This window comes from Melozone crissalis, unplaced genomic scaffold, assembly GCF_028551555.1.
Source record: "Melozone crissalis strain CALT ecotype California unplaced genomic scaffold, PUWL_Pcris_2 ptg000006l_1, whole genome shotgun sequence".
Classification (NCBI taxonomy): Eukaryota; Metazoa; Chordata; class Aves; order Passeriformes; family Passerellidae; genus Melozone; species Melozone crissalis.
The window spans coordinates 7,011,512-7,038,530 of record NW_026535784.1 but is presented as its reverse complement, the minus strand read 5'-3'; the positions used below and the strand labels follow the sequence as shown (position 1 = coordinate 7,038,530).

The 27,019-nt window shown below is 36.0% G+C and overlaps 1 protein-coding gene across 5 annotated transcripts in view; it reads left to right on the top strand.

The window, feature by feature from the left end:
- Positions 1-27,019, top strand: part of SLIT2 (slit guidance ligand 2) — a 255,843-nt gene that overhangs the window by 152,809 nt on the left and 76,015 nt on the right. For all 5 annotated transcript variants that reach the window (XM_054294159.1, XM_054294145.1, XM_054294144.1 and 2 more), the window contains exons 6-9: positions 7,138-7,209; positions 11,072-11,143; positions 13,796-13,959; positions 16,370-16,508. In XM_054294159.1, coding sequence (XP_054150134.1) covers positions 7,138-7,209; positions 11,072-11,143; positions 13,796-13,959; positions 16,370-16,508 — 447 coding nt within the window. The remainder of the gene's footprint in view (positions 1-7,137; positions 7,210-11,071; positions 11,144-13,795; positions 13,960-16,369; positions 16,509-27,019) is intronic.

Genomic DNA, 27,019 nt, shown 5'->3' with positions numbered 1-27,019 from the left:
CAGGTATAGAAGGCATCACTATTCAAACAGGAATTGAACTATATGTCAGGAGGTTGTAGCCAGGTGTGTGTCAGTCTCTTTCCCAAGTAACAAGATGATAAGAGGAAATGCCCTAGAGTGGCACCAGGGGAAGTTTAGATTGGATATCAGGAAAAAATATCTTCACCAAAAATTTTTTTAAGCTTTGAAATGGGTGGCTGAGGGAAGAGATTGTGTCACCATAAACTGGAGGTATTCAGATATGGCATTAAGAGACAGGATTGAGCAGTGAACTTGGCAGTGTCAGGTTTACAGTTCAACTCCATGATCTTAAAGATCTTTTCCAACCTAAATGATTCTATGAGTCCATGAAGGTGATTAACCTAAGGTCCAGGAAACAAATACTTGTGTATCCTTACTAAGAATTGTCATAAGCAGAATTCCATATTTGTTCTAGTTTTCTATTTGTTCTAGAAATAATCTAGTAGCTGAGACTTAATGTTAAAGATGTAACTCTTCCAAACTCGTCTATGAGATAGATAAAGGTGCAAAGAGAAAAGAAACCTGTATTAGAGCATATTGTAATATATATATATATATATATATATATATATATATTTATAAATTTGTAGCAACAGTAATTACATCAGTTTCAGTTGAAATTACTAAGCCTTTTCTTTAAACATGAAATGATTGATAACCAACCAGAGCAGTAGGTCTGTTAAGCTGTTTTAAACGTGGTTAACCAATTTCACACAATTTGATCTGATAAAGAATTTTATGTTCCTGAATAGAGACTCACCATTTTTTCAATTCCACCAAATACCTTCCTTCTGAACCAGGAATTGGAATATTTTGGAAAAATTATTGTAAAAATAGTATTTTGGAAAACTTATTGAAAATCTTATTGTATACTTCTTAGTCTTTGCAGAGCAAAAGGAATGAGATGTTAGCTCAGATAATCTGAAGGAACCTGCTTCCTATAAGTTTGATAATACCACTATAACCTCCTTCAGCATGTTAGCTCTAGATTCCTCTTGATGTTTCTCAGAAGAAGCTGTCTAGTTTCCATAAAATGCATCCATGGTGCTTTCTTTCTGGACATCTTAATGCTCATCTTAATATGGATTCTGTAGAAGATAAAAAGCAAAATGGGCAAGACATGATGAGAATTGACAACATAGGCAACCTGCCACACCCTTGTAGTAAAAAGAATAACAAACCCTGAGAAACATTCAGGCTTCAGAAATGTAATTTACATCTAATTGGAATTACCCAGTTTCCAATTTGTTAGGCCTTTCGTCTTAGAAGTGAGAAGAGTTTGGCTCTGTCTGTGCTCTCACTTGAGGCAACTGTAGGCAGCAATAAGATCCTTCCTTTGCCCTCTCTCTAACAGCCAAACAAATGCATTTCTTGCTGACCATCCCCAAATGTTATCTACTTCAACCCAGTTCTTGTGGCCCTTTTTGACTCTGTCTTCTACTGGAGAGACCAAAACCAGGTGCCATCTCACAAACTCAGAAGTCATCTCAAAAATGCCAGAGTGTCCCTGGCCTCACTCTCACCAATGCAGCCCAGTTGTTTTTAAAGTATTAAGTTTTTCAGTAAAAGTGACAAAAATTGGGGGAAGCTTATGTTGTAGTAGCTCTCCAGACTAGAAATCCAGTATCCATTATTTTGGCAGTTCAAATTAAAAAAAACATAACATCTACAGTGTGTCAAAGTCTCAATTTTTCTATTCAAGGAAGTATTCTTAAATGACTTAAAGAGCAATACACTCCATACACTATAGCTATTGATCTGAGATTGAGAGAAATTAGTGTGAAATTCTGAAAATATAATTCCTAAAGTTACCCCTAACTTGCAAATTTTTCAGTGAGAAGAGTATTCACCAAGACATTAGGTTCTTCAGAGAAGACAGTGGCATCCATTCTGTTTATTTTTTAAAAAAATAAAGAGAAATTATCATATAAATGGGAAACTAAACACAAATTTTTTAATAGACAGGGTAATTAATGTTTCACAGCCCTCACTGGTGATATAGTACTCAAACTGGATGAGAAAGATTCTTTAAATTTTCCCAACCTCAGGAATTTTGTTTGTATTTAAGATGGTAAGAAAATGCTTTAGGTGCCCAGATTGCAAGCTTAAATGGGGTTGTTTTTGAAGCTAGTTGAATTAGGAAGAAAAATAACTGAGTTACTAACAAATTTAAGGCACCACTGAAAGAACAATAGTGCTGTACTCTCCTTTTGAGTAGATTTTTGACTGTGATTTTTCCATTTCAAGTGTGTAAAATTTTATAAGATTCCAGTTTTCTCTTTCTCTGTGTAATCAATGCTTGGCAGAGGATGGGAAGGAATACACCAATATCATGGTGGAATTGTGATGCTAAATATGTGCAATCTCAAATGTTACCAAAAATAGTAGGGCATATTTTCATCATATCTCACACAAAGATCTTGTGCCCTGTTTTTCTTGTCATGCTCTTGGCCTTTGTTTCGACCACTCTCTTCTTTGTGTTCATTTCTTTCCAGCAAGTGGAGGAGACTGTAGCTGTCATGTCAGGGATAAAGGCTGCAGGGCCATGTAGTGCCTTCACACATTAAATTGCCTGGGGAAATGAAGAATTAGTGAAGAGGGAGGCAATCACCAGCATCCAATCTAAGTCCTTCCCATTATACTAAGCTTTGTCCAAAACTTTGATTGATACTACTTGTTGTTGCCCTTATGTCTCTTTTATGCTGATTGTGAAACATTTAAAGCTGCCACTAGAGACATAAATAAATTTTGTATTAATTATTTTTGGGAATGATTGGACTTTTAAATTTCAGTTATTAGTAGTTGAAAAAGAGATTCCTGCTGATGGTCTCATTACTTATTTCTTCTCAGATCATGCATAAAATTCCACTGCAACTGGAAGTATAGTTGTCTATTCATCTGTACAAGTGCTGTTCTAAATGCATTGCTTGTCTAAGATATGCTTAAATAATCTCAAATTCAATATTTCTCATGCCTGCTCTTACAGGAAATCTCAATTGGACTGCTAGTCTATTCAGCCACCTGCATTTCAAGTTTACATAAAGAAGGATTTTCACAGGGTGTAGTGAGCTATATTCTGTGTACGCTTAACATTTTTATTACAATAAAAAATCGCTCTGAAACCATGAAGGAAAGAATAGACACACTTTTCTCGTGCCTCCTAAACCTCTTGTTGCCAAGCAGGTTGGTGACCCTATTAATCTGATAATATATTTAATACATAACATATCGATTTTAAATTTTGTATTCATCCTCCTTTTGATGACATTCTTTTGTTTAATTTTTACTTTTTTTTGTATCATTTTCCTCCCATAAGATAATTCTAAGATTAACCAAGTAGAGTGCTAGACAATTTTCAGAGGACTGAACAATTGAACTATAAATGTTTTTGTTTCTAAAACTTCAAGTTTGTTCAGCAAGTATGCATTACTTGGATATAAATATTAGCAGTCGTGGGAAACAAGCAGTTCTTTGAAGTTCGATAAAAATAAATAAATTCTGGCATGATTTTTTAACATAATTTTTAACTAATTCCTCTGAAATTATTGATTTGTCATGACATTGAGAAATAAGAAATAAGAATCATAACTCAGTTCTGTTGAAAAAAGTAGCTCTTGCAAAGGACCACAAAGTGTCTTCAAACTGTGAAGAACAGGAGAGTAAAGCAGACAATTGTTTGAATTTTCCAACTTTCAACTTTCTAGGAATGAGTAAAGGATGTTTTCTCTGTCAAGAGTCAGATGACAGATTTTTCCTGTATGAGGGTAGTAGTTTTTAAATGTATGCAGCATCTTCTGTTAGATTAGATGTTAGATTAGATGTTCTTCTTGTGGGATAACAAAGTTTATTTTAAGATATTTATTTATCATTATCTGGTAGACAACATGTGCCAGAAGGGAAGAAAATATAAGTTAGCAACATGTTTCTACAGCATAAGAGCAATAAACATAAAACATTATAAAGTAAATTTATTATTAGTTGAATGCTTATTATTCTTACTATTCTTATTACTAAACTCATATAAACATTGACATTTTAAGCAGCAGTAGGTTAATTCAGTTAGAATATTTCATATAGAAAATACTCAGGTAATGCTGCAGACACATGTGTAAAATCCAGTTAATTCTCTGGGATGGTGGAAGGATTTGGAATGTGACAACTGTTGTTTGGTATCTTATGAGCTTCACAGGAATGAAGCTTTGTGAGTGTTGGAGGCAGAAAGGAACAGCAACTTTACAAAAGCATGGAGAGATCCCCCATAGAATAGACCCAAAATGGAGATGGAGCAGGCAGAGAGATGATAAACTGGGGAGAGGGGAAGGATGAGAATGGGCCAGAGTTGCTGGTCCATGTCTGGTCATCTTTGGTTCTCAGAGTGTTCTAATAATTTGAAAAGAAGAACAGCTCACGGGGAAAAAAAAAAACTTTCTAAGATGGAATTAGGGTTATTGGTATACTCAATAGCTTAGTGGTGAGAAAGGTTTCATTGGAGATTTTTATGTGTGGTTTTGAAGTCATACTAAAAATAAACAATAGAACGTAACTTAAAATTAGATGAAAATAGAATTTTTAATCTCTAGTATTCTTGCTTGCACCTTAAGACATAGCTTAATATATACTTGTTGCTGAGAACCAATTTTATCAAAAAACACAATTACATTGCTTCAGTCTATCTATTAGAAGGACATCATAAGTTAATGTTACACTGGTTATGAAATATTGTCTAACTTTCCATTTGGGTCATATATGTAGGGTGGGTACCCTTACCCTTAACCTTTGCTTTTACCATAAATTGCTATTAAAGCCAGTCACACAGTCTTCAAAGTCATGCCCCTTTCATAGCTTAAAAAAAAAAAAAAATATATATATATATATATATATATATATATAAATATATAAATATATATATATATATATAAGCACCAATTGTTCTTCATGGTGTGCGTCTAATCATTTTTATATCATGGTTGTAACTGATGGAAGATAATCTAAAGCATAAAGACGGTAGCATCTTTCAAAGACAGTAATTTTTATAGCTAGGGAATATTTTTCCTCTCCCATCTGCAAACTTCCCTTCCTCATGCTGAAGCCAATTCATTAGCTCAGTGCAAATGGAGCAATATTTCTGGTAAGAAGATTTAAATGGAAACAACTCACCCTTCACTAAGGTAGTGATCATGGTGACTCATTAAAGGAAGAAGTCCAAAAGTTTTCGGGATCACCCCAACTGCTACCAGTCTGGTGGAAGAAATCTGCCTTTCAGCTTGTGTAGGACAAGATTTGCTCAAGTGCTTTCTCGGCTTTAAAAGATTTTCCTTTGTGTATAATGTGGATGATTTAGAAGAAGCTGTGTCAGCAGTGATTTATACATTGACAGCTAAGGATAATAGGATATGGGCAAACATACAGCTCACCCTTTTACAGATTAACCTGCAGACTGCATTAGGCAAATTTGATGGCATTAAAAGATTTTTCCAATTTGTCTGGAAACAATTTCTCTTTTGTATTGTGTCAAGGGTAACATTTCATGCCATTGGAGTAATTTAAATAGGTTTGATAAATTGTTTGAGAGGTTATACTGTGTATATATTTTACCATTTTAAAATAAAAAGGCTATTAGCTTAATTGTTAAAAGAAATTCATTACTAAAAACTGAAGAAGCCTTAGAAAGTAGACCTAAATATTCCAATACTGCAGCACTGGTGTTGTAACATTGCACCAAAATGATTAAAGATCATATTCAGCAACTGATAGTTTGCATTTAGCTTTCCGTACACAGAAACACAGGCACTGTTACAATTATGACAATATTTTATTCCCTTGTAGTAGTAATTCAGATGAAACTAGAAGAACTTTATGGAAGTTGGTACACTACATTCAGCAGTGGGTCTGATGTTTTATTAATAAAGTAAAATATATTATCATAGATTCAGAAAAATCACAGAAACTGCTTTAGTAGAAGTGTCATTAGCCCTGCTAGCTAATATATAATTGAAGGCAGAAGGGCAGAGTTCATTTGTATTTTGTTCATTTTCTTGCTATTGTTCACACACATTTACTCATATATATTATTTTACACTGACAAGTTACCAGCTTGGAGAAGTTTTTAAAGTGAGGTTTTTTATCATCTTTGCTTTGCAAGTCATGCCCTGAAATGCATAAGACAGTATTTATAGGGAAAGCTTTTATCAGTAGAGAAAGATTTTATATCTGCATGGTTGTTAATTTAAGAAGACATTTTTAATTGGGCTATATGTGCTGTATCAATGTTTTGAATTGAAAAGGTAATAATCATCTTCAGAGAAACAGATCTAAATTTTTCATAACTTCATACTTAAGGATTAATAATGTATGGGATGGATTGCTGAGTTTTGTGTCTAGAATTCGAGTGCTCCGTTACAACATGCTATCTGCATATAATTGCAGACAGCACAAAGTCTGTAGAAAGCCAGATACTGAAGGTTACAGCAGAAACACTCTTTTCATTTGAAGCAGAACTACAGGAGATAAGTAAGCAGGTCTGTAAATGCCTCGGACACTGTTATTTCCACACGTAGACATATTCCAGGAGGTAATTACTGTAAATCCCCTGCAAACCCAGGGGTAACACCTCCCACCCGCTCCAGGCATGCACGCACACAGGGAGACCCCTAAAACTGGTGTCTGTCCCCGGTCCCTGCTGCAGCGCCTGGAATTAACATGCAGCTGGGCTGCTCTGATAAATGGATTCTGTTAGGTCACCGAGGGGATGCGTGTGACATTAAGTGATTTACCGTCCTTTACCTTAATGAAATTGTTTCAGCGAGATGACGCTGAGAGCTTTTAATGGATAGCTTTTCTTGATGTAATGAAATTGCATTCCTTTGGCATTTAATATAAGGTGCAGTTATTATTTACTGGAGCTTTCCCAGCGCCGCTGTTGTGCGCAGGCAGTTGAGAACAAAAAGGGATTTCGGTGGCAGAGTGCAGGCCAGCGCCGGGCGTGCGGTGGCAGCGATGCCCAGAGCCTTTCCGCTCGCCTGTTCGGCCTCTGCCACCCCTCCGGGAGCCTTCCCTTCCACCTCGCCTTGCCAGCACGCCTCTCCCTTACAAATGCCTCCCTAATCTGTTTAACAGGCAACTGGATTACAACCAGATCAGCTGCATTGAAGATGGGGCGTTCAGGGCTCTGCGTGACCTGGAAGTGCTGTGAGTATTCCTCGTATCTCTTGCTTGTGGTGAGAGCTCAGTATCTGGGGAGTGCTAATGTAGCAGCTTATCTGCAAGCTGCAGCCTGGTGTCAGGATGCTCTAGTGAAAAGATGTCTTAAAATAATCCACTGTGATGTGCTATAAAATGGTAAGAAGATATGGAGAGGCATGGATACTCCTTTACTCTCCAAGACAGCCATTGAACATAATAATAATAAAAAAGCCATTGACAGAAACTGTAAGAAAAGAATATATTTCATTTTAAAAAGGGGGAGGGTAGCAGTATTAATGAACCCAATTAATTTTGTACATTATCCATTACTGTTGATGTACTGAACATTTCAGAATTGCTTTTGTTGTATACTCGTAATCAATTTGATCTTTTGATCACTGAGACTCAGTGTAAGGAACAATATGCTATATCTCTTTGACAATCTGGAGGTTTTCAAAGAGGCACTTTCTAGCAAATATTACTGCTATATGTTAAGATGTTTAGCATGTCCATGTCAATAGCTTCTTTTTAAAACATTTAAAGTTTTATGTACGTAAATGCATTTGTATGTCAAGGAAAATATCTCTTTTTGTGTCACAGATTATTTTTGCAACACTTCTTTGTATACTTTTTTTTTCACTTTCTTCAAGTAGCTATCAGGGAGGTTAAAGGTAACACAATTATCATCTGAGAATAGTTACAGTAATGAGCAAAGTGCTGTAGTTCTCAAAGAATCTGAGGCACAGGACACATTCCTGAAATATTTGCTCTGTCAGTCAAAATGACACATTTTATTTGGATTTTCTTCATTAAGAAAAATGAAAGAATTTGTGTATCAGTGAGTTACTTTATGTTAATTTGAATCACACCTGATATATCACAACTTGAGGGTGGTGAGGAAATGGGTTTTGTTGTGTTTGGGTTATTTGGGATTTTTTTTAAATATTCTGAAGAACAGAAGCTTCTCTGGCAATAGTGTCTGCATGTCTAAGAAACCAAAGAGTATGTGAGTAGCTGGTGGTAAAAGTTTTTTGTTATTAAACACTAGTTGGTTTTACTTATGGGTGAATGAAACTGGCAGCCAAATTTGATTTTTTTTTTTTTACAGTCATAGAATAACAAGCCTATTGTTAACTCTGGTACAAAGCCATGTAAAATATAGTGTAGGTTCAGTACCACATCTAATTGTTAAGTTGATGATTAGTTGTCTGTCAGTAAATGTGATGTTCTCTGATATTTTTATTTTTGGAACTCTTATATGTGGCAGGATATCTTTTCCAATGATGGCTCAATCTGCTTACTATGGTTTGGTTTGGTTGTTTTGGGTTTTTTTTTGTTGTTGTTAATATCAGCCTTTCTTTACAAGTGCAAGGGTTAAATGTTTATTAAAAAATAAATAAATACAATGTTTTGTGCATTTTTTAATACTTGCAATTTTAGTGTTCTTGAAAGATCATTCTTGCAGTTGAGGTCAGGGGTGCAATTTTTACACTGATTTCAATGAGTGGAAAAAGAGGAAAGAAACTTCTAAAATAACAGTCTGCTGAAAAGTAGGTAGTTGGAATTTTTGTGAATGAATATACATAATCTATTGACATTGTTCAAATACATGACTGAGTGTTTGCTGTCTTGAATTATGTTATGTAATAAAAATTTTGTTAAGATTTATGGCATTTCAAGAAATTGAGATAGATACTTTAAACGCTACTGAAGGTTTTGTGTTTAATTAAGCTTCCTTTACAATATGGCTTAAAGAATGAAAGGTGTGTAGATCAGACCATACTGTATATGCACTGAGTAGCAAATAAGACTATTCATGTTGTTTTCATTTGGAGTCAATTGTTTTAACTGAGCAGAGAAAGTGGATATTACTTCAAACTTGAAGTTTGAGGTAAAGCTTTTAAATAGATTGCAATCCTGTTTAGTAACAGTTTGAAATGCTTACCAAGGTAATAAATCTTATAATTTAGTTAAATAATAGTATAATTTTAGAGTCTGTTAGTGTTAAAGATACAAAATAGCCTGAATATTCCTCCACATGAATTTCTGTGTTAGTTTTCCTTCGTCTTTTTTTTTTTAAGGAAAATCTGCTGTATTTGGAAAACAGACTATGGGGAAAATATAACACTGACATGTCTACAAAATGGAAACAAGTCAATCACGGTCTTTGCTATAGTATATAACATTTAGGTAAAAGTATTGAACCAACTTTTTTTAAGTACATCTCTGTAATGAAATTAAGCATTTTTATCATTACAGAGGAATAGCTATAACAATAATTTAATTCCATATGTATCCCTTACATCTATTCCTATATTTAGTTTTCTTTACCCTGAAAAAATCAATAGCTTATATGTATAAAAAATAGCTAGGCAAACATCGAACAGCCAAAATTGGAAATTAAAACATTTGTAGATTTGCCTTCTCTTAACAGCTATGGAAATACTGGCTGATATCCATTCATTGAAAATATATTATTTTAAAATCTTGTAAGAAGTTATGCAGGAACTACTGTGGGAGCCATCATTTACCATGTGGACATTGTAAGAAAACTCTGCCTCAATTTACTGACATTTATTCATTAAGACACCTTTTATGGATGCACCCAGTACATTGACCATTTTTTCCTTGGCTTTTTTTTGTTATGTTTTGAAGAGGGGCACAGTTCCTCTATTTACTTGTTTGGGTTATTTTTGATTTCTATTATTCTTCTTTCTGTTTATGTATCCTTAAGAATACACAGGGGAGATCCCTTATGCACAGCAAAAGAAAGATTTAGTACATGGAATGAGTAAGCACACAAAGGGAAAATGCTGCACAATGCACCAGTAATTAATTGCTTGGTTAATGTGGAGATATATAGCCTGATCCTGGTCAGGGTGCTGTGATTTTATCTTTCTGTGTTTCAAGATCAGACAGTACAAATAATTTGTTCAAAATAGTAACAAATTACAGTTTTTGGTTAAAAAAAAAGGAAAAAGGAAAATAACTTTCTTTTTCAAAAGGGAGAAAAGCTTTTTTTCAATGGGAGTTATTATTTATTACTGTTCTAGTTACATAGAGCTCATTATCCATTCTGTTCAGAGGAGTAATCTCTGAGTCAAATCTGTAAATTCTATTGCTTGCTTCCTTTTTTTGGAGTAAAGCTTGTTTGCATTTTATTTACAGCCTAAAGACAATATTTAACTGTAAGTTAATTCATAAAGTTTTGAATCTTTAAAAACTATGTGTAATGAGTATAATGGCCTCTGTAGCCAAGAATTGGTTTAGATTTTTTCCTGGTTGCTATCTCAATTTCCCAACACTTTGTCTAAAATATAAATTGCTAGTTTGCTGAAGTGTTACATTTCCTGACACCTATAATATTGGAAACTCCCCTATTGTTCATGCAGCTCTGGATCATCTATAGTAACTCATTCCCTATAAAAGCCAAGCACAGCCCGAAGTTAATATTTTCTAAAATTCTTGGGAAAAACCATTCAGGTCTTGTATCATCCATCAAAATTCAGACTCTCAGAAGCTAGAAAGAGAAATCAGTATCCTAGAACCAAGACATTTTCTCCAAGGACTCTCTTTTTTACCTCACAATGTCAAGTTTGGCTTGAATGCCAGAGATATTATCAATTTTGGTGGAAGTTCCTTTTGAGTGAATTCTAGGCTACTGTGACCTCTTACTTAGGATTGATAATGGTAAAACCATGGTATTTTGTTGAGGATTCAACAGAGAGGAAAAATATAACTAAAAGCGGGGAGTTTTTTCCTGATACACATCCCTAAAAACAGTACGCCATGACTTTCATTATGTGTGCCTTTTTTAAAATGCGACAAAACTCTTAAGATGTTAATATGCTTCTTCTTGGCTTTGCAGCACTCTCAACAATAACAACATCACTCGACTGTCCGTGGCAAGTTTCAACCATATGCCCAAACTCAGAACATTGTGAGTAGTCCCACTGAACCCGGATGCCATTTTTATCATTTTTGCTTTTACTCCTATTAAGTTTTGTCAGGGATCTATCAATACACATAGAGGCAAAGCAAGCATAAGCTCAAATAAAAAATATTGGTGTCTCATGAGATTGTCGAGTGTAAATTCTATGTGTGTGTGTCTGAGGAAGCTCATTCTGAAAGGTAAACCTAACAAGTGACCCCAAAGCTGCACATGGGGCTCAGAAGAAAAAGAAGTTGTATCCTTTTAAATCAGCTTTTTTAGGATATTAAATGAATAAGTATTTAAATCAATTTTATGGTCTCTTCCCAAATGGGATTTCCATGGTGCTGTATGCAGTGACAGAAAAGCTTCACCTTCTCTTCACCAAAAATAGATGAGGGCAGGGGGAGTTCTTCTTCTTGTTACAGCTATATAAAGAAGTAAATTGATGTTTTTTGAAAGTCAAAGATTTGTTTTACTTTGAGCTTTTGAATGGGTCACATTTCATTTTGGAGCATTGGAGATTCTTTGACTGACTGTCAGATGTGATAAATGGGAAATCTTTATGCTTTTATTACTGTACTGCTAGCAGACCTAATTAAACTAAACTGGCTTGCCAACATTCTTTGTAACATAAAATTATAGCATCATCCGGTAGTGCTATTATAATTAAAGTTGTGTCAGCATTTACAATAAGGTCCCCATTTTTAGAGGTTATGACTTTGTCAGAGGAGCACTTCAGGCATCTAAAACAAAGCACAGTGAAAAGATTGTCTGTGTATGCAAGTCATATGGGCTAGAATTATGTTTTGGTATTTTTATACTGACTACAAATAAATCGGCTTGTAACTGAAGAACTTCACACAGGAGAGAGGTTCTGTTGCTTTCATAACAGAATTGCAACTATTCTTGCTTGGACAAATACAAGAGTACTTAAATAGTGCTGACCATGGGCTTTTGGTGACCTCAGGAAGAGTTTGATAATAGAATTTCATTCTGTTCTTTCATGCCCAATTCTTGAAAATGTGCAATGTGTACTTTTTTTGAACTTTCAAATATGGTTTCTGTTTTGAACCATAAAATGGAATTAATAAAATTAGTAATATTTACATTTTCTTTGGTAAGGATATTTCATTTTCTGAAAATATATTTTAGAAACAAAATAAAATGGGCACACAGAATCCTGGATTATAGCTGTGACATCCCATTTGCAGTCAGAATATGCTTGTATAACTATACTGATTTCAGTGGCATTACTTCTGATTTGGTATGGTCTTCATGCCTACAGCTGGGCACAGATTGTGGTCAATGAGTGTACTGTATTGTGAACTGTATTTGCAAAGCACCCACCCAAGAATTAGTTCAGGAAAATATATTGCCTTTAATTTCTAGTCATTTATGGGGCGAAAAGGTGTTGGTTAATATTTTAGTTTATGTTGGTTACACATTTCATGTTGCTTTGCAGATTTATTTTCTAATGGATTTGTTAGACTCTTTGTCTGCATTCTGAATTTCCTGCACTTCCTTTCCAGTTATTTAGTTAGGACTGAGCACCTCAGCTAAAAAGGACCAAAATGGCATGTCTCTGTTATGGATGATTCTGAGTAACGATTTGATTTATAGCTGTGGACATCCTTTGCGGTAGTTTAAGAAAATGTAAGAGCTAGAGAAGAGTAATTTACCTAATTTAGTGAATACATTTGTCTGATATTTTATCAATGGCAAAGTGCTTTTTGCCACTTGGCAAGGAGCCATGGTCTTGTGTCAGACCACACCAGCAAAGAGACAACTTTCTTAATTCCATCACTTGCTTCCATTTGGTCTTTTAATTAATTTCAAGGATTGCTTAAAGTGTAGATCCCTAGCAGCCAAAAGCAGCTAATCCCATTTTCTGCTATTAAACAACTAGAGAGGAAATCAGAAAAGAGATGTGAAAGAAGGTGCTTTATATTGAGTTATTACTCTATCTTGTTCAGCAGAAAATGAGTATGACCTCCTAAAGAGATCTTTCAGGCTGTTTCTATAGAGACTAATAATGGCCAGACTTACAGATGCATCTAATTGGAAACAAAATCTTTTATTAACCCTTTTTTTCTGACATTATAGTATTACCGCTCTAGGGCAATGTTCTTGCGATATTTTTGTCTTACTCCCTATTTATGGAGATCTGGACTAAAAAGTCCTGTGTCACCTTTCAAGCTTTTCTATATTTACTTCTTTCTTTTAGACAAGGAAGAGGAAACTACAGAAAAGTTAAATTGTTAGGAAGCCTTCTTTTTTCTTCCAGTTAGTTAGACCACAAATAAAAAAGTAATTTTGCTTCTTGTGTAGTTTTATTTTATAACTTGTAACTCAAGCTTTTGTATATTTACTTCATTCTTTTAGACATGGAAGAGGAAACTACAGAAAAGTTAAATTGTTAGGAAGCCTTCTTTTTTCTTCCAGTTAATTAGACCGCAAATAAAAAAGTAATTTTGCTGCTTGTGTAGTTTTATTTTATAACTTGTAACTCTAAGACTTTCAATGAAATATGCAAAAAGTTAATTAATAAAAATTAATAAACGGGCACAGTAGCTTGCTGAAGGGAGGGCTGGGCAAGCTGGCGGCTTTCCTGCGTGTTCTTGCTAACGGGAGGGTGTTGCCGTGTCTGGTTCCGTGCAGCCGCCTCCACTCCAACAACCTGTTCTGCGACTGCCACCTGGCCTGGCTGTCGGACTGGCTGCGGCAGCGGCCGCGCGTGGGGCTCTACACGCAGTGCATGGGCCCGTCCCACCTGCGCGGGCACAACGTGGCCGAGGTCCAGAAGCGCGAGTTTGTCTGCAGCGGTAAGAGAAATGGGCTGGACCTGCCTTCAGCCACACCTGCTCACGCACGCCCCAGGGCTGCCTGCTGCCTTCTGCATAATCCCAGCCTGAGCGCTTATTAAGAGCAGCCTAATTGTTTTTATTGGTGCTTGTGGGGGTGCTGGCGTCCTTGCGAATTTTGTGCAAATATTGCATTCGCATAGATTTTATAGCCTTCTAAAAGTATAATTGCATGGGGGAGATACTGGAAATTAAATAAAAGGTGTGTTAATTGAGAACATAAACCTGTAAGTAATAAGGATTTTTTAAAAAAAACTTACAGGTATATACTTGATACTTTCTGACTTTTAAATATTACTCTGTATCCCTAAGAAACTTTCTGAATTTTACTGTTATCCTTTAATGCATAAGGTTATTTTTTATGTGACATAATGAAATGACTAACAGTTCATTACTAATCACATTTTCTCTATTCAATTTTTTTTCCTTTATTTGTATCTTCTAGATGAGGAAGAAGGCAAGTTTATCTTTCTTATTTAAATATTTTTACACTCAGATTGAAAATTTTCTGTAAATTTTGTCTACTGTTTCAAGTTTTGCCAAGAACATTGAAAACCAGCTGCAATATTGCTGCCTTTTCAGTGGTTCAGCAGGGTTTCTCCTACTGGTTGGTTTTCTGCAAACCCCCAGAAGCCTATTGCCAAATATACCAAAATTTTCACAGATCTATGTTTCTAAAAGAGTTTTATGGAGGGCACCATGTTCTGTCTTTATTAAATAGCCTCTGAAGCATAAGGCACTGCCATCTTTGCACAGCAAATGCTAACAGTGTTCTTGTCACTAATTCTGCCTTTATGTACATTTAAAAAGGCTCCTAACAAGATAATTTCATAATACGTCTTACATGTAAATGTTATGGCTGCAGAGCCTGGATGTCAAGAACAGCTTTATAACTTGATCATTATAATGCATATAATATATATAATATATAATTATATATTTATATATAATTAATAGTTATAATAACAATTCCCCTTGTTAATCAAATATTAACAAGGGGAATAGCCATGTTTTCTCTCTGAATCACTGTATTTTTGTTTAATAAAGGTAGGTTAAACATTTCCTTTCTGGTAGTATAAAAAGAATAGTGTGTGTTATTAGATTTGAATATTGTTTATACTTTTGTAACACAAACATAAATCTGAAGTCAAATTATTATATTGTAAAATTCTGTCTCAGAGAATCATAGAATGCTTGGCTTGGAAGAGATCTTAAAGATCATCTTCCAATTCCCCTGCCATGGTTAGGGACACCTTCCACCAGACTAGATTGCTCAAAGACCTATCCGATCTGGCCTCAATATATTTTCAGCAATTCAGAACTTAGACACTTGTTATGTGAAGTTTCAAGTAGGAACAGCACTGCCTGCAACTTACATTATCAGTGTACCCTTCTTATATTAATATATGGGATATGATATTGTGAGGTAGATCTTAAGTTAAATTGTGGTTTCATAGTCAAGAAGTTGTTTCTTTTTTTCCTTGAGAATAATAAAGCAGTCTCTAGCATTTTATAAATAAATGGGAAAAAAAAAAAGGGTATCATGGCTTTCTCATCCATTTATGTCTTTCTGTATCATTATGAAACAACTGTTCTGTATAATTTGATTGATAGAAGAATGAGTGCATTAATGTATTGTAAAATGTACAGTCTACCTATTTGCAGGGAAATATAAGGATTTTAATTTCTATAAGCACACCTAAATATAAAATGACTGAGTTTAAATGCAATTAAAAGTTTTGGCTTTAACATACAACACTAAGAAATCAGTATACTAGCCACGTGAGTTAGTAAGAGTGGCAGATTGTGGGAGGAAGTCTGCTGAGCTACAACAGAGTGAGAGATATGATGTCAAAATTTTTACTTATTTTTGTGTGAGTGAATGAAAATGTCATTTAATGAATGAAAACTCCAAAATTGTCTATAAGCAATACATAACTGAAGGACCATATTCAAATAAATATTTGCAGAACAGAACAAAACTGGCAGGTCACATGCAGTGCTCATAGCAAAGTTTGTGCATTTCTCTTGACATGCATTTTTTTAATACTATACAACATTCTGAAAACTAAATAAATCAGAAATTAGTTTTCAATAGCATACAATAAATAAAATATATCTGAAAAATGGATCACAGTCTTCTTAAACGAGATGATTTTGAATGGCTGTTGCTAAAGAAGTTGAAAAATTATGCAGTGCTGTCACAATGGTTGAGCTTTTGTCTTTCACCTCTCCGGGTTGTATCGACATGTTAGTATTAAAAGTGTGTTCAAATAAATGCAGTTTGAAAGTACTGGTAGGCTACAATGTTTATTTTAGAAATTCTGCCTTAAATTTTTCAAGCAAGTGTAAAATGTGCTTTCCTTTGCAGGTCACCAGTCCTTCATGGCTCCATCCTGCAGTGTCTTGCACTGCCCCACTGCATGCACCTGTAGCAACAACATCGTGGACTGTCGTGGGAAAGGCCTCACTGAGATCCCAACAAACCTTCCAGAAACCATCACTGAAATGTGTGTAATCTGACTTCTTTTCTATTAACTTACAGAAAACATTTTTTCCTATGTATTAGGTTTTTTTATTTGTATACATTAATGCATTGTATAGGGTAGGAATTTTGATATATAACTTCAGCCTCAGATATAAAAATGAAAATGCAGTTGTATGAAAGCATTTAAGACCTTTATGCTATCTTAAGGGTTATTTTTGTACGTGCTACTCATATTTCATGAGTAAACTGCATTCTGAATTGGTTTTAAAAGAGTTTGGGAGTCCTTGCTCTTCTACAAGTGAATGGTGTTTCACTGCAGACTCTAAAGCCTGCTGCCTTCAGGGTCACTTTCTGTGCTGGTTTTGGCTGAGATAGGATCAGTTTTCTTCATAGTAGCTGGTACAAGGCCATGTTTAGCATTTGAAAATCGTGTTGATAAAACAGATCTTTTCAGTAGTGCTGAGCAGTGCTTACACAGAACCAAGGCCTTTTCTGCTCCCCACCCAACTCCACCAGAGGCAGCTGGAAAGCATGATGAGTTGGGAGGGGACCCAGCTGACCCCAGCTGAGCCAAGGGATATTCTATACCATGTGGCATCATGCTCAGCATATAAGCTGGCGGAAGAACGGTGAGAGGTTCAGAGGGATGGTGTTTGTCTTCCCAAGTCAGTGTTACATGAGACAGAGCCCTGCTCTCCTGGAGATGGCTGAACACCTGCCTGCCCTTGGGAAATGGTGAATGAATCCTGTGCTTTGCTTTGCTTTTTACTTTACTGTTTTAACTTTTGCTTTTCCTGTTAAACTGTCTTTGTCTTAGCCCATGAGTTTTTGCAGTTTTAACCTGCTGATTCTCTCCCCCATCCTCTTGTGGCAGGGGTGAGGGGGCAGCTTTGTGAGGCTTAGTCACCAGCTGGGGTAAAACCGTGCCACTCACCTTCAGTCACTTTATTCATCAGATTTCCTACTAGTGAGGAGTAGTGTCTTTGCACGAAAGATCAGCAATCCACATCACCAATGAGAAGTGTTCTGCTAAAGCAGTATCCTCAGAGAGTAATCTGAGAAGGGAGGAGTAAAATGTAGTCATTGTGTTAACACTCTGCCTTTGTAAGGAAGAGCATGAGCACTGGTAGTGTCCCATGGCGTGCCCGATACAAAAAGTACTGCCATATCCAGAGCAAAGTCATAGCAAAAGTGCTGAAGGGCCCACAGTTTCCAAAAGCAATGTGGCTGAGAAGTGGTGGGGGCACAGCAGGTGAGTTACTGCTGCATTGTCACCTGTGCAGGTGGGCAGCAAAAGCAAAAGGTGCGCTTGCTGACATCTGGGCGGGGCGCAGCAACATGTACACCTTTTCTGGGATCGGCAGGGGCAGCGTTATGGAAGGGAAGCTGGGAGTTCCCTTCAGGGAAATAGTGAATAGTTTGAAAGTAGCAGTGATGACAACCTGGTAAGTGAAGTCTGACTAGAAGTAAATGAGTTGGAGAAAATATTCAGAATAAAAAGCTTTTGAGAGTTTTGATGATACAAGATGAATGTTTAAAACAAGGGCTCCACAATGAAATTTTAATTGTTTTGTTGATACCTGACCGGTGGTTTTGAGCATTATAGGGTTGGAACTACTTTGGTTTCTTCTTAGGATGTGAATAATAGCTACATCTGTCAGTTCATTATTACTGTTGTTAATACTGACCTGGTTGACCCTACGTGATCCAATACAGTCATTCAGCTGTATAATATAAACACTTCTACTTTTCACCACTCTCAGAAAAACCCCTCTGCTTGCAAATAGAGTTACTCTTTCATAAAATCCATTCACAGTGGCCAGGAAGGCTACACAGAAGTGGTTTTTTGGTGTTTTTTTGGTTTTTTAAATTTAATGAGCTGTATACAATGTTTTGACTTGCATAAGTGCATCTATAAGAAGGGAAGGGAAGAGAAGGGAAGGGAAGGGAAGAGGAAGGGAAGGGAGGGAGGGAGGGAGGGAGGAAGGAAGGAAGTGGCGGAAGGAAGGAAGTGGCAGAAGGAAGGAAGGAAGGAAGGAAGGAAGGAAGGAAGGAAGGAAGGAAGGAAGGAAGGAAGGAAGGAAGGAAGGAAGGAAGGAAGGAAGGAAGGAAATGCTCTGAAATTGAGGGAAAAACTGAGTGGAAGAATTAAAGGATCATGTATTTGCTGAGAATCATGGGATTGTTTCTGCTTCCTGTCAGTGTGTTGAATAGGAGTTGAAGTTTTGACAAATACATTTTGCTGGTTATATGGAGAAAGCTTTATGCTATACTTATTGCTTTAGTGGGAAGGAAACAATTAGTGATGGTTGTCTTATGATTCTCATGGATGGGAGGTGTATTTAGCTTCATAGCATAAAAACGAAAGAGAGAGAGAAAAGGTTGGAAAATAAGTTCTTTTTGGAGTGAAAAAGGTTTTACCAATAAAGAGGTGATGGAAGTCTGAGACTGCATCAAACCAGCACTCCACCCTGGCCAATGGCCCACATCAGTTGTCCCTAAAAATATTTTAGGAAACAGAAATGTAAAACTTCAAAAATAAAAGACCAGTAGCACAAATATTTTGTTTGCTCCCAATATGTATTGGGGCTGCTCTGACACTTGAAACTTTCAGGGGAAAAAGGGGTTTTCTTTTAAGTATCCAATCTGCTTTGAATCTTACTGTGTTTACATCTTCATATTAAGAGAATAAATTTGGTGGAGAGAATTGTGCTCAAACTCTTCCAGTTTAAAATACAGTTTTTTAAAGTTTCAAAATGCTTCTTTTTCTTTGTAGAAGGAAGGAAAATACAGTCACATACATAATTTGCCCTGTCCCTGTCACCTTCTATTTTGCATGCCATCTTCATTTGTCTCTTATCTAAACTAAATTTCTAACTCCATTCAATCTTTTTGGATGCCAAAACCTTCCATGTCTTAATTTACTCTTATTTCTCTGAATTACTTGTTTTGTAACTTGTTTTTTATCTTCAGTGACCGGGGTTGAATACAATATTCCAAATGACAATGAATCATCAGGTTTTTATTAACAGAATTTTAGTTTTTTTCATTTGCCTTTCACAATGTAATAATCTCTTATATTATTTAATTGTCTGTACATGTTGAACCATGTTTTAACTTGAACTAGCCCTGCAAAGTCCTAGGCCTTTTTTTTAAGCTGTTATGATTTTGTCAGGAACAAGAAGTTGGTACATATAATCCTATTATCACATCCACAGACATTTGTAACATTGAATCAGGTTGTATGTCACGTTTTCATTTTAAAGCTGCTCGATGAAAGACTTCAGTCCTTTCTGCTTTTAACTAAATTTAACTTGCAGGAAGATTGTGACATTCCAGTATTGTTATCATGCAATAAGTGTTTTAAAGCTTCGTTTTTTAAAGAAGTCCTCTGCAACTGTTGCTTATAGCAACCCCTTGAGATTAGATTGAAAAGAATGATTGTATCCCACAAAATAATCTGGTTTTCTACTCATTTCCTAGGCGATAATGTTGTCAGAGTGCCAAGATGGTAGCTGACAGTAAACACTTGAAGAGCCGAGCCCGAGCTGTCACAGCAGCAGGAGGAGTGCTGGGAGCTGCTGAGCAGAGGCAGAGGGTGCAGGGAGCTCTGTGTTCCCCTTGCTCCCAGCTCCCACACGCGTGGCTGCGCTGCCTCAGCCACTGCCCTGGCAGGAGCTGCCCAGTTCTCAGCGACAGAAATGCGCTGGCTCCCTGTTGTTTTCTGAAGGATGCACAGGCTTCAACAGCCAAATTATTATTTATTCACACATCTTGATAATGCTACCAGATTCCTGTGCACACTGCAAGAGAATTAGCTTTACACTTCTAATTTGCCCGCACCAAACATTGTCCAGTCTTTTCAGTACTTTTCCATTTTTGCCAACTTTTTTCTGCGTTTTCATCTGAACATTTCCTTCTTTATTGATAGAGATTAGAAAGATCCGCAATACTTTCAAATTCTCTTACTCTGATGATGTTTGTCCTCTCTCCTCTGTTTATGAGCTGCATTTGAAGAATCCAGCACTGAGTACCACCAGCCTGTCATATTGTGCTTCAGCCAGCTTCATGGCACACAAACGCCTCTGGTGCTTACATCTTTCCATCCTTTTGTGTTTCTTTACTGTATCTCATATAAATAATGTTTTCCTGTGAAGCTGACATTAAACTTTATTGTCAACCCTCCTTTAAAGAGGTGTTTGAAATCTGACAACTCTTTTTTTGAGATTTTGTTTTTCTTCCCATTTCTGCCTCTTACTTATTTGTTCTTACATGGAGAGCAGATTATTTTGAATAAGAATATAATCCATATTTACTTTTTAAAGATCTAGAATTCCTTTTTTTTGTCTTCATGAGGTTCTTCTGAAGTTTGTCTTCAACACAAGCTCATGGTTTTGTGACATTTTGCCAAGTTCTCTGTCCATTTCTGCTCTTCTTTTTCTCTGTGGAAACCTTTACTTCAATCAACACCTGAGTACCCTAGAAAACACTGATTTCTTAACTTTGTTTGAAAAAAAATGTCTGGTCTATTTCTGCACAAGAATACTTTGAATTCATTACATTGTCAGTCTGTTTGGAACAATGTTGTATAAAACCAAGCAGTACTAATAATGTTGTTATTCTCTACCCTTTTGATAAACATAATGAAGTCACAGGTTTTAGGTGTATATTCCATGTTGACAATTGTATGCTTTTTTCCCCTTAGGGATTTGATAAATTAACTTGTATCTAAATAGAGTGTTAAAAAAAGAACACTTTAAATGGAATATTGAATACCTTATGTATTATACATCAGCAGTTTCCATTGAGTAAAATTTTGCATGTTAAAGCTCTGAGTTAGCTCTCTATGGAAAAGTACAAGTAAAGACTTTCTGTTTAGTCTAATACTGATGTGCTTTACGTTGCCTTGATAGCTCTGCTGTATTGGAAAGCTGTTTTAGGACATTAGGAACTGTCTTCTCAGGCTGCTGGCTCCTGCCTCTGCGGCCGAGCTGGCAAGGAGAGCCTGTGCTTGCACTGCGCTGGAGCCTCTCTGTCTCTGAGTTTGGTGTGATAGCCTAAACCTAAACTGAGAAGAAAAGTCAGCACTGGAAGCCAAAGTGGTTGAGGAACGAACAAGCAGGCGTTCTGAGACGGTGGGAGCAGGGGGAGGCAGAGCCAGTTGCCAAAATGCTGTTTCATTCCAGTGCAGTTGGATTTGCTGGTGGCTGTCGGGGTGTTGCTGAGCCGGTTTTGTCACAGTGTCTGTGTGACATCTCAGTTGGTGCAGCTGGCTGGAAGCAGCAATTCCCGCTGCACGGAGGCAGTCGGCAGGCACTGCATTGTCTGCCAGGTGCCTCTTGGGAAGATGCCTTCCGAAACAGGGCTGTTTATCTCCAAGTAGCTGCCAGTGAAAATGGAAGGAGAATAAAACCTGTGGTGTCCTCTATTTTCCCCTTCCGTTTGATAAAGCTTGGAGCAAAATTAAGTATTCAGCATCTCAGTAAATGTAGTTCTTAATCTGTATTGACTTCCTACAATTGTATCTGTACCAGTTACACCCTTCCTCCAAAATTAATCCCCGCTTTATTATCTAAATAAACTCACACACAGCCAATTAAGAATACCTAAACTTTTCTTTTTAGGATTTATCCAATCAATGTGATCATATTTGAGAAAGAAATAGTTCATATTCCATGTGTATTAAAAAAAAAAAAAAGGTTGAGCTCCAAAACTCCTCCAGTTTTAGAGCACCTATTCATTTCTATGAATTATACAGAAAGCACAAAAATTAAAAGGGTGCAAAGATATACCTTTGCCCCTGGTGCAAATGAATAGATTTCATATCATGAGTAACCTGCAGGAGACATTTTGAGAACCTAAAGAAATTTCCCATAAACTTTTTATTTTAATGTCTGTAATGTGACATTGTGAGGCAAAATATAGTGCCCATAAAAAATATGAATACTCTTCCAACTTTTGTTATTCAGTATGCCTAACTTCAGTCTTTTTTTCATCAACTTAAGCAAAGCATGATACATTATTCATTAATTCATCTCAAACATCACAATTTGAGTTGGTTTCAATTTTTTGTTAGAACCTCTCTCCTTTTACAGAAATTTTTAGGAGATGCCCTTTCATTGGCATGTTCAATCTGTTACACTTAACCAACTTAAGTGACCTCACACACCTAGTGCTTTCCTCCTTTGTCATGTAGTTCATGTATTAAAGGCATTAAATGTCATTAGGTTCAAAACTATTACTTTAATTGGTGCTAGAAATTATAGCCTTTCCAATGGCAATAGCATTTATCAGCCTCTATGCTGGCATTCCTTCCACATTTTAGTTTTTCATCACTGTTAGTCTCTTTTGGCTTGGTTTAATTACAGAAGGATTCACCTTCTGAAAATTCTTTGAGAATGATCAGCAGAAATAATTCTGGTTCCCTTTGAATAGAGACTTTTTTTTTGCCATATGCTCAAACAGACTGTAAGAAACCCTACAAAATAGCAACCCAGCAGCAATTCTATTAACTGTGCTGGTACCCTATCCCAGAGCGCTGTGACAGGCTCTTATTTCAAAAGAGGCCAAAAAGCCATTAATGAGATAGACCTCTATCTTCATGAAAATGCTGCTCTTATATTTTTCTGATTTTCTTTTCTCTTCCATGGCTTGAACCTGTCAAAGTGGTTCTAAAACTTCTTTCCTTGCTGTAATATTATGCAGAAGTGAAAATAAGTAGAATGGCAATAAGTGTTACTAAGGGATGGCAGAGGGGAAAGCAGGGGAAGGAGTACCTGTACTGATGACCATAAATTTGTACAAATTATGACTATTTAAAAAAAAAGAGCGCAGAATTAAATTATTCATTCCTTTGCTTTTTTTCTTTTTTAAAATCATTAGTCAAAGGAAGAGCTTAATTAAATTATTTTTCTTTTTCACAATGATAGCAGCCACTACCATGGTGTTCTGTGTAGGAGGGAGGATTGTTGGAGGGAGGGATGACTGGAGGATGGCACTGTTAAATAAAGAGCAGTTTTATAGATAATTCCAGTGTTTGCAACAGGCAGAAAAGACCCTAAACCACATAATATGTGAAATGAAAAAAAAACCAAACAAAACATAATAGAAGTCGGGGATTTTAACAGTTCACCTTCACAATCCAATGTACTGAAAGGCCTCTGACTCCTTATTGCTAAGGCCTTCAGGATAAAGGTTTTGTTTTATGTGAATGGAGCTTTATAATGTTTGGATACCAAAAGTAGAAACTGTACAGTTGTTTAATGACACTTTTATTTACATTTTCCATGATTTTCCTAATTTTTTCCCTCAGTCTTGTCTTTTCTTACCATTGTGATTTCTGGCTATTTTTTTTCATGTTTTCATCTTCCCATCTCATTCTTTCTTGTATACTTTCTTATATACTTTGTTTTCCTAAGTGTTGGTTAATGATTGTGTGTTATGCCAAGCGCTCAACTACATCTTTGTGAGCTGTGTTTGAAATTAAGTAGGATTAAAAGCTCCTGAGATTGCTTCTCACAGTAACACTCAGACTATATTAAAGGAGAAGGGAGAAAAAAGGAAGTGAAAGGAGAGAAAGAAGAAAAAGAAGAGGAAAAGAGGGGAAAGGAAATGAAATCTGGCAGAACTGATTTTGACAGATGGACTTAACCAAGATAAAGTGATCTGATCACTCTGCAGACACTGGGGAAGTGCTTTGCATACATGAGGAGTTTTATTTGAGTACTGGGACCCCTGTGTCTGTATCCTTCCTAGTGACTATTGGCATGTGTGCAGTTTCACCATTTCTGTTGTCTTTTAATATTAATCCTTCGGGAAAAGTCCAAGGTACAGCCTTAAATAAGTAGCAATTGAGCAGAGAAACTCTTATATCATGATGAAAAGATGTAAGGATGACCCTTTACAGAGAAAAGTTACCTGGAGATGGTTTAGGCACATTTATTGAAGACATTTTAAAGAAACTCATAGCAGGAAAACTCCGAAAAGTCAATGATAAAGCGGCTTTCTCTGTTTTTAACAGCTCAAAGCATGATTTGTCTGTCTATGCAGCAGGACAGAAATGAGAGCAAACCCTGCATCTTTGCAGCTTGAAAAGAAATGAGGAATGCTGAGGAGAGGATTCAATAAGTTACAAGGCATTAAATTGATTATTGGTTTTCTGAGTTAGGTTTGTGTTTTTAAATCAAAACATTCATCTTCTTAGGACTTAGAATGTCAGTTCTACATGTGATTTACCTTTTAAACAGTTAAGCCATCAGCCAGAATCTTGCAGATATGAAAGCAGTGCTGTTCTCCAGAACCTTGCACATCCAGCAAGGAAAGGTTTTTCCAAGTTATTTGTATATATACATATGTTAATATAGTCACTGGTCTTTACAATATATTGCTTTTTAGTAGTTTGCAAGAGTTCTCTATAACTGTGTCTTCTGTTTTTGAGAAAGTAAAAATATATATCATCATTCTGATGATAATTATTCTTATAGCTCTTTTTTCAACTTTTCTGTTTTATCAAGACATTTTCTTAATTGTTCTCATAACAAATGCTGACAGCTGTGCCACACACCAAGGATATTGTTTATCTTAGATTTTATTTTCACACATGGCTCTTCACCTGCATGTGTCAAGTGAAAAGATGATGTCTACTTATGGATGAAAAGTTAAAGTAATTGCTAAAGCATTCATTTGCTTATGAATAGTGATGCATACTTTGGTCAGTAGGAAGCCAGAAATCTGTCAGGTTTTGAATTTTCAGAAAGTGCTGGATTAAAATAAAGTGTGTTGAAAGACACATAAGTAACTAAATGCCCCTTAATAAATTCATGTGGTCTGGCTAATACTTTCTCAGCTCTTATTCTAACACTCCAAACTTTTGAGCAACTGTATATAGTTGTCCTGATATGAAAATTAACTTTTCTTACATATGTTTCTCTTTTACTGGACTTCATGTGTCCTTTTCCTCAAACCTTCTTATCTTCTTCTCTAGCCAAAGGTTGCTAAGACCAGTGTTTTCAAGATCAGTCCTGGCTAATGCATTGGACCACATAATCAGATTTACACCAGTGGACTATGGAAGCATAGTGAATTTTCAGTGAAATCTAGGGCTTTATCCTTCTGTTTTGACTAAAATTTAATGCATTTTTAGGTCTGAAAGCTTATATCAAATAATAATAGTACATAATGTTCAGATGCAATATTATTAGTTATAATGTACTGCTTACATGCTTATTCATGAGAATTCCTAAGAGGAGACTTCACGTATGGAGGATGATCAAAAATGTTCCTAATGAAATGGAAATACCTGCTGCAAAATAGCTGACATGAAAATAAAATTTTAGTATCAATATGCACTGTGACTGTATTTAAAACAAGCCCCTTACCCTGTTTAGTTGGCTAAATGTTGCAAATAAGGCCATAAACATTGAAAATCTTTGCATGAAAATAAACTTAATGCTATATTATAATTTTACTAGAAAGGTTTTATGATTTCCCACTTGCTGACCTCTGTCTAGGCTCTTCATCTGTATGTCAGTGATACAGTTCTCTTGCTGTGCTTTTCTGTGGTCTTGGGAGGGTCATTATTTCTTAGTTAAAGCAGTGTTTATGCCCAATGCAATAGAAAACAACTGGTTTGTGTGCTTAATCAAAAATTTAGAAATTTGATAAAATTTAATCATCTTTTATATGATGTATGCATATAAACACAGAATAATTACATGTAAATAATGAAAAATACATTATCCATAATGCAATGTATTGAATAAATGTGGAGCATATTAAAATGTACTAAAGAAATCTGTTGAGGTATTAATTTCTTCACCTTAATATATTTAATTTACCAATGCAGATTTTACTGAATTACCTGTAACTTATCTTTGGTATTCCACCTTAATATTTCTTGGGCAAAACCTAAACCAGTAAACCATTCCGTTTTACTGCTTCAAAAATAGATGATTTTGCTATTTGATAGCTAATCCTGTCTGCTTAGCACACACAAGAGAAATGATTTGTCATGCTCTTGCTCAAATATCTTCCTAATCTGAAAATTACTGTAAATCATGTGGCTTTATGCTTTTTGGAAAACAAAAAAACCCAGCTTTTTCATTTGAGTTGTCAGATGGTTTTGTATGTATAACATCTAATCTGTTCGTTGTTAGCCTATGTTCTGTGCTGCCATTGTTCACATCTTTGGCTTTCTTCATACCCTTGTGTCCTATCTTGAAAACTAATTAAATTCAGACAACAGGATAATTTCAGGAGCCAAGAGAACATAGAGACACAGAACACAGCAACCAGACAGAAGCATATGAAAGCAGTGCTGTTCTCCAGAACCTAGCAGTAGGTACTGGCCAGGCTGAGCACCATTCCCCCTCTCGGGGTTTTGTGCAATTTTTTCGTGGGTGTTAAGTAGAAGAGGCACCTTGACAGACCTCTCTGATGCTGCCAAGGGAAAGAAATAACTCAAGCATGGAATAAATTAATGTTTTATACGGCATGAAGGGAAGCTGGAGAAGGCCCATGTCGCTTTTCCAGAGA